General features: G+C 37.5%; 1 protein-coding gene across 1 annotated transcript; it reads left to right on the top strand.

Moving 5' to 3' along the window:
- The first annotated feature begins 3,422 nt into the window (after positions 1–3,422).
- Positions 3,423–5,685, top strand: sf3b6 (splicing factor 3b, subunit 6). Its single transcript, XM_083898990.1, has 4 exons — positions 3,423–3,554; positions 4,208–4,326; positions 4,882–5,020; positions 5,199–5,685. Exons 1-4 carry the CDS (start codon positions 3,525–3,527, stop codon positions 5,286–5,288), a joined length of 378 nt encoding a protein of 125 aa, XP_083755116.1. The 5' UTR covers positions 3,423–3,524; the 3' UTR covers positions 5,289–5,685.
- Positions 5,686–7,795: the final 2,110 nt, after the last annotated feature.

Raw genomic sequence — 7,795 nt, 5'->3', positions numbered from 1 at the left:
ATTATCTGAAAAACATTACACATTGATTTACATAAGGTCTTAAGACAAGGAGAAAACAATCAAGAGAGTAATCAATAACAAAAACAATTTGTAGCTGAGGCCCTAGTCTGCACATTATAGTGCATTACCTATTTTCATCTTGAGGACTGAATGATCGTCTCCGTACGCCTTATTTGCATAGATGCAGTGAAATGATATCACACTCGTTGAAATTACACTTTCCTGGCATTTTGTCGTTGAATAGAGCATCTCAAAACCCATGTGAGGACTGGAGGGTCGCTAAGAGCTGCAACTAATGATTATTTTTGTATTATTATTCAAATTATTAAATAATTAATAATTAAATCTGATTATCGTTTGATCCATAAAATGTCAGAAAATTTTAAAAAACGTTGATCAGTGTTTGTCAAAGCTGGAAATTATGATGTTCTCGAAAGACTTGTTTCAAACCGATTATCAGTCAAAATAGTTGGCGATTAATTTAGTAATCGAATAATAATCGATTCATCGATTAATCGTTTCAGCTCTAGTTGCTAAGCACGGTGCCAGTGATCTGCCTGTTTCCGCTTGACACTTACGTGTCAATTTAAATTTTAATTGCACATTACATCATTTTATTTATCATAAATACGCATCCAAAATATTATCCATGCAATATTTCCATGACTTTTCCAAAACTTTACAGGAAATTATTTTTTTCATTAACGTTTCAAGGACCTAGGAAATGCATTTTCAATTTACAGAAGGAAAGTACCAAGTGCTAATGTTGGGTGTTTTAGAGCACCCGTGTTTCACAGGTAACAGCATGTCTTCAGAGATCACCCCCCCCACCCCCTTGTTTTCCATGTTCATGTATAAAAATGGTTTATTTAATTGACCGTGACTTTTAGTTTATATGTGCTCGTACACAGCTGTGACGTCACTCTGGGAAATAAGATTTTTCTAGGGTTTTTATGGCTTTAGGAAGATTTTTCAAATATGAAACCGTGAATTAAAAACAGAGAAAATAAAAAAGATCTATAAAAGCCTGTGTGCATGTCTCGATGTGTCATGTGGACACTTTTATTACTGTGTCTTTTACTATTGTGGTTAATGGGAAAATTGCTTTTTGGGCCCCATGAGTATTTTTTGTCGCAGTACCTAATGTGGCTACCGTGACAAAATGTCTTCAAGGCAGAGGGGGCGGTGTTCTATCCAGAGTTTATAACACATCCATGCTTAAAACTCTGTTTTTCTCAGTTTACATGCAATTGTGAAACCGCAGTTTTCCTAAATCTCCACTTTTGCCTGAGTTTTTTTTTTCAGAAGGCACAAGTGAAGGGGAAAGTCTCCGTTTAAAAAACACAAATGTGTATGTAAACGGGCCCTAACATCAGGTTGTCCATTATTGGTCATTTTTTTACACCTCACCTTGCTAAAGGAACTCAGTGGCTAATTCTCCATCCAAATGTAATTCGCGGCCGACAGTCAACTTTAGCTTCTAGCGTTAGCTTCTAGCAGTAGCTATGAAAATGGCCGACAAACAGGTGCAACGTTGAGCTTGATAATGATCAAACGGAACATTTCAACGAGTCTAAAGAATTTAGTAACACACAACGACTCACCCAATTTAAGTCATGAAGATACCGGATACTGTTTTTACACTCATGACACCGGCAGTGACACGTTAAAACAACTCAATGTCCGTCCAGCGAAACCCTGCACACACACACACACACACGACGCGACTAACCTTTTTCAGACCGCCCAAATGTTCCTCCTTCACCTCGGCAATCTCAGTCCACTTCTGGAGGTTTTCTGTTGGAGCGAACTGATGCCTCAGACGATAATTAAACCGCCTTTGAAACTATTTTAGTTTAATTTTGAAGAAAAAAACATAAAATACCACCGCAGACTGACGTTAGCAACTATTACCTCGTGGCAAACGTTAACGAAGTAATACCACGGCACGCGCGTGCTGCTGGAACCGCCCCCTGACCTTTTTTTTTTTTTTTGTGACATGTGCTGTAGGTGGCGCTGTTGCATTACTGAAAAACAAAGTGACCAAACGACTTTTTACTTTCTACTATTGTATTAAAAGTGCAGTCATTTTTAATTATTTTAATGTGTTATATATATCCATAAATTAGTCTAATCTAATCCCATGTCACCTCATCTTTCTCTGTGTGTCACAAACATGCATACACATACAAAAATGTCCAAAAACTCCCTGTACCTCTCCCACCACCTCAGCATCACCTGTGCTTGACTATTATTGACACAAATGTAACATTCTAAATGGCATTAATCATAGTTGTATACTGATCTTGAATTGAACAACAACAACAATAATAATAATAATAATAATAATAATAATAATAATAATAATAGTAGTAATAATAATAAACAACAACAGCAGACATTGCGTTTGTCGCAAACTAGTAAAACCAGTTTAATGCTTTGGTTTTTAAAACTTTAAACAGATGTGCAAATGTGCGCTTACCTTGCAATCTACACCTACAAAATAAAACCAAAAAACTTAAGATAAACACCATTGGGGTGTCTAAAAATATCTAAAGATACCGAGACCTCTTAAATGTGTCAAAAAACGTTGTGTTTTAAACAGCCGCTAATTTAACTTAAGCCTGAGGCCAGCTGTGGTACTGAATTGATTTGACAAGTGTTTTGTGGTTTAAAGACACTTTTTGAGGGGTCGATGAGGACGGTGTTGCTTCAGCAGTTATTTCACCAGCACTGTCCCTTGCACAGACAGGATGAAACTGAAGGACATGATTTGCTGAGTCTTGTAAGATTTGTTGTCAAATGCAGAGGCATGAATCAGTGTCACCACAGAAACAGTGTGTTAATCATTTTGACACAACCCATTCTTTCATAACCTGGATACAAACAGAAGTGAGAGAAGCTAACGCTGATGATTTCATCGTGGTCTTGAGTCCTGCCAAACACTTGTGTAATTGTGTCCGAAGCCAAACAGTTTCAGTTGGTCCTATGTACTTCTGCACATCACTGAACCTCAGTTTATATTAGGTGATTTCATAATTTCAGTGATTGCAAAATGTAGACATTGTTGTAATTGTATAAGACAAATTAATATCAATATAAAATTGTGTTCACTAATAATGCTTATACAGTTTAGAGCAAAACCTAAGCAGACTTTGACTTTTCTTCACTTTCTAAGCAATATATTGAGTGAGCCCACATTGGTTGATTCATCTAAGTCTTAATATACCATATATTGTTTCCTTTCATTCTGTGAAACAACTGAAGCTCTTTGTAACAACTACAACAAAAAAAGTCAGTTTCACCAAAAGCTGAAAAATTGTAGTGCCGTCTATCGTCCTGTAGGTGGCAGCATTGTATTTTCCATGTGGCCACATACATCCATGGGCCACAAGTCGAAGACAGGAAGTGCGTCATCGGTTGGAGACGGGGCCGCTGCCATTTTGACGTGGGGAGACGAGAGCCGCCATATTTATCTGTTTTGTCGTTTTGGGGACTAGAATTGTACACATAAACCGACCATCATGGCTATGCAAGCAGCGAAACGCGCTAATGTAAGTTCAAGATAATCGAAGTGGTGTATATTTTGTGGCCAGTATCACAAACAGCGGTGGTTTGTCGAGGGGCTAGTGTTAGCCGCCGCTAGCATAGTGTTAGCCAGGAAGCACGTTAATAATCTCAAAACAATCACACAGGCTGTGTTGCTATTATTCTCTTTTCAGTTGATAATTCAAGTAATATAATATAGTAATTGCTAAGTGAAGTGGATTACACGAGATTATCTTCGATCTGAAACGCAGTTATTGAATGGTTATAACGCACGCTTATATAAACAGCTGAACACAAGTGGCTCGAAGATGATCTCACGTCTGCTTGTTGTTACCTCGAAGCAGGATTTTATAGAATTCAGGGTTGTTATATAACCTGAAACAATCTGGAATAAAGATTGATATGGAATGATAATCAGGAAGATACTGTAGCGTAGTTCAACTTATTTCATAAACGATCAAAGTACTTGAAGTACACGTGTTTCCTTTCCATAGTGAAGGAAACACGGTGTCTCTAATTGTGCCATTACATTTCAAAACACTAAGTTTTACACACAATAAGACATAGATTTGAAACTGAATTGGCTTAGTAGTGATTATTATGTATTTGTGTAATTACTACTTTGTCTTACAATATGTGTCATGTGTTTTCCCTGCAGATACGATTACCCCCCGAGGTAAACAGAATCCTGTACATCAGGAACCTTCCTTACAAGATCACAGCTGAGGAAATGTACGACATCTTTGGGAAATATGGACCAATACGGCAAATAAGAACGTAAGTCTTAATACTCCATGGAAGCCTTCAGTGGGCTACATGTGTTCACTGAGCGCAGAGATGGGATGGTGACATGTAGCTGCCCTAGAACAAAGAGAAACAAAAGCATTCATTTTCATGTGATCATTAACCAAAATTACAGTTTAAGGAAAAGACATCAACTCCCCGCTTACCCTAAAACAAAAAGTGGTAAAGCCATATAAACAAATAATTACATATCCTTGAAATTGCCTTATTTTCAGGTTGAGGGGTATGTTAACATACTCATTTATGTCTCATCAGATCTGTGAACAAAAGCTAATTATTCTGCACTAAAAAGTATCTTAACTTGTCAACTGTCAGAATAACAGAGACAATGTAGAGAACTATCACACTATTCTTGGTCATATCGTCTAATGTGCAGCGCATTAATTGGTCCAAACATAGCTTAAAATGAATTTCTCTGTGTGGGTTCCCGGGCAGATGACATTGGCCAAAGCAGTTGAATTGCTCTAGTTCCATGAAAATGTTGTATTAACACATCCTGTGTATTTTGTTTTGTTTCCATCTCCTCAGGGGGAACACACCTGAATCAAGAGGAACAGCCTATGTGGTATATGAAGACATCTTCGATGCCAAGAACGCCTGTGACCACTTGTCGGGCTTCAACGTCTGCAACCGTTACCTGGTGGTGCTCTACTACAACGCAAACAGAGTATGTATGATTATTACTGTGTGGGTGGAGTCAGTTCAAACAGCTGAGCATTGGAAAATAGTGTAGTAAAAGTCAGACTAAAGTATTACATTTAAGCAATTTTATGTTTTAAACACATGTTACTATGGGCTAATTTCAAATGTCAAATTAAAGTTTTTGGTTTGCCATCTCTTTTCAGGCTTTCCAGAAGATGGACACAAAGAAGAAAGAGGAACAGCTGAAGCTTCTGAAAGAGAAATACGGCATCAACACAGATCCTCCAAAGTAACATTCTGGGGAAGATTTTTGTTCCCTTTTCTAAATCCAGCTTTTTTCTTTTTTGATCTGTACAAAGTGTTTATGTTGTGTAAAGGCACAGAGATGAAATGTGCCAGTCACAAATGCTGTTTCCCATAATTCACTTGTCAGTTTGACTTTTCGGGACTAAGACTTGTTTAATTTCCCATCAAAGCAATCGACAGACTTAACAACAAAAATGTTTACCAGGTTTTAAAGTGGTGACTCGATAAATTATTCACCCGGGGTGACATGTTGAAAATCTGCCTGTGCAGATTTATTTTATTTTCCTTTTGTTTTCAGTCTCATATTTCTGCAGACATGACCTGCAATGTGAGGTGATCAATAATGATGATGTAGTGTAAGGTTTCTGTAAAATAAATTTTCAATTTTCTGAAAGCTCTTGTCTTTTTATTTTTACACTGTATATGTAACGTAGTGGAAGTGCCCTTTTTGATCAATAGACAGAACATTCCCACATTCCCGTTTCCCACATTTGCAGAGGTAGGAAAGAGGTTTACATAGCTCTGAATTGTGCCTGAAGCTTGTGATAATACCTTCTTTCTATTGCTTTAAGTTGGACTTTTCTGTGGATGTGAGGAATCCAGCTTCTATATCAACCTCTATTATCTGTGATAATGTGTCGCATATATAACACAAATATCACATACTTTCTACAGAGAAGTGTGGATGTAAGATGTAAAAAAATATTCACACCTATCATACCAAATGGAGAAATCGAAATAAACATTTCACTGAATCACACCCACATTCACTGGGATTAACCTCACCCGACAACCAGAAACATGCACAGTCCCAAGTCATACTGGGATTCAAACCAAAAACATGCTTGCTGTGAGGCATCATAGCTGTCCACCCCATCACTGTGCTGCCCTCCTATAGAAAATATGGAAAGTACAAGCACTCTGCACAACTTGTGGGGGAAAAACCTCAACAGGGACATCTAGTGGTTAAGTAGGGATATTATCCCAGGATAGAGCCAGACAATAAAAAAAAATGTAAACTGCACCTGAAAGAAGTATTGTCATTGGTGTTGTTAGAAAAAGAGCTGATCAACTTAAAACTAAGAAACATTTTCTAACTTCTTTGTCCCACGTGTTTATCAAGTACATGTTGTGATATGGACAGATTTCTAAAGATGAAGCATCCTGCTTTAAAAGCTTTGCTTTTATTTTAATTTGTCAACTGTTTTAAAGCAGCCTTTTAACTGTCACCTGGTTAAGTTTTAGTTGTCCAAAAGCTATATTAAACTTACAATAACATAGATTATAGAGGAAAAATATGCATAATATTTTCAACAAACAAAATGTTAATTTTAAATGTATTATTTTCTTTATTTCAGCTCATGAAATGTGGAAGCGTTTTGTTTTGTTTAGTAAGTTTCTTAGTTTGAAGAGGACATAATTATTTGTATGGTTTGGGAAACACGTTAAGTCATTTTCAGGAGAAAAAAACAACTAATCAATTATGAAAATAATCATTAGTTGAAGCCCCGATGGAGATACTCACTACTTGAGAGAATATACCGTGCCCAGTGTGTGAGTGTGCAACAGTGAGCTTCCAGTAACACTCACTGTATAGTAGTACGTGTGTGCTACCAACATTTAGTCAGATTTGGTGCTTCAGAATTGCACGTTTCCATGGAAACTGCACAAAAAAAAATCAGCTGTAGCAAGCCACAGAAGACAAAATAAGTACCAAAAAAAAACATCTACTGAAATACATCATCATTTTAAACTGCTAAATTGTATGGGAACTTATTTCCTCTGCATTGATCTACATCAGGTTGTTGAGTTATCAGACGACACAAGAGCCCATAGAGTTCCTTTTATTAGAGTAAATCACAACACAGGGAATAGTGCAGCCATGTTGTCGGGGACACAATACATGCTACAAAAAGAATCCTTGTACACGGTCGCCTTCGCTTACATTTGGTATCTTGATAGCAGTAAAGAGTAATTGCAGGGATGTAATTACAAACATTGCCTTTTTGTTAGAGATGTAAAGAAGTTCAGAATACAGACCTGACAGGGACGAGCCACAGTGCAGAGAGAGAGCGAGAGAGAGAGAACACAATGGATGGGTTTGTTAGGTCCTTATTTCAACACTGTCTTTATACGCCACTTCACCGCTGTAGCCCTCTTTTCACTCCTAAAACACTGGTGGTATTTATTAATGCAAGTATTTGTGGTGCTTTCTGACATGTTTGGGTACATTTGTTTAAACGTGAGCTGAAGCGCTCATTTCCAAATCCTCTCTAGGAGGCGCCACGCTTAACTGAACTTCTCTACATCAAAGTCTGCATCGGTGCGTGTGCAATGTGAGAGAAGGGAGTAAAAAAGTACAAAAAGATTGACTGATTGAGGGAAAGACTTGAAGTAAGGGAGGGGGGTGAATAGTTTAATCTACGAAACAACACATGGCTTTTACAGAAAGGGCCGTTCCTCTGGAGTGAAATCATGAAACGCCATTTCACTG

This window comes from Microchirus variegatus, assembly GCF_963457635.1.
Source record: "Microchirus variegatus genome assembly, chromosome: 12".
NCBI lineage: Eukaryota > Metazoa > Chordata > Actinopteri > Pleuronectiformes > Soleidae > Microchirus > Microchirus variegatus.
The sequence above is the reverse complement of the archived record's forward strand: the minus strand, read 5'-3'. Positions and strand labels throughout refer to the sequence as shown.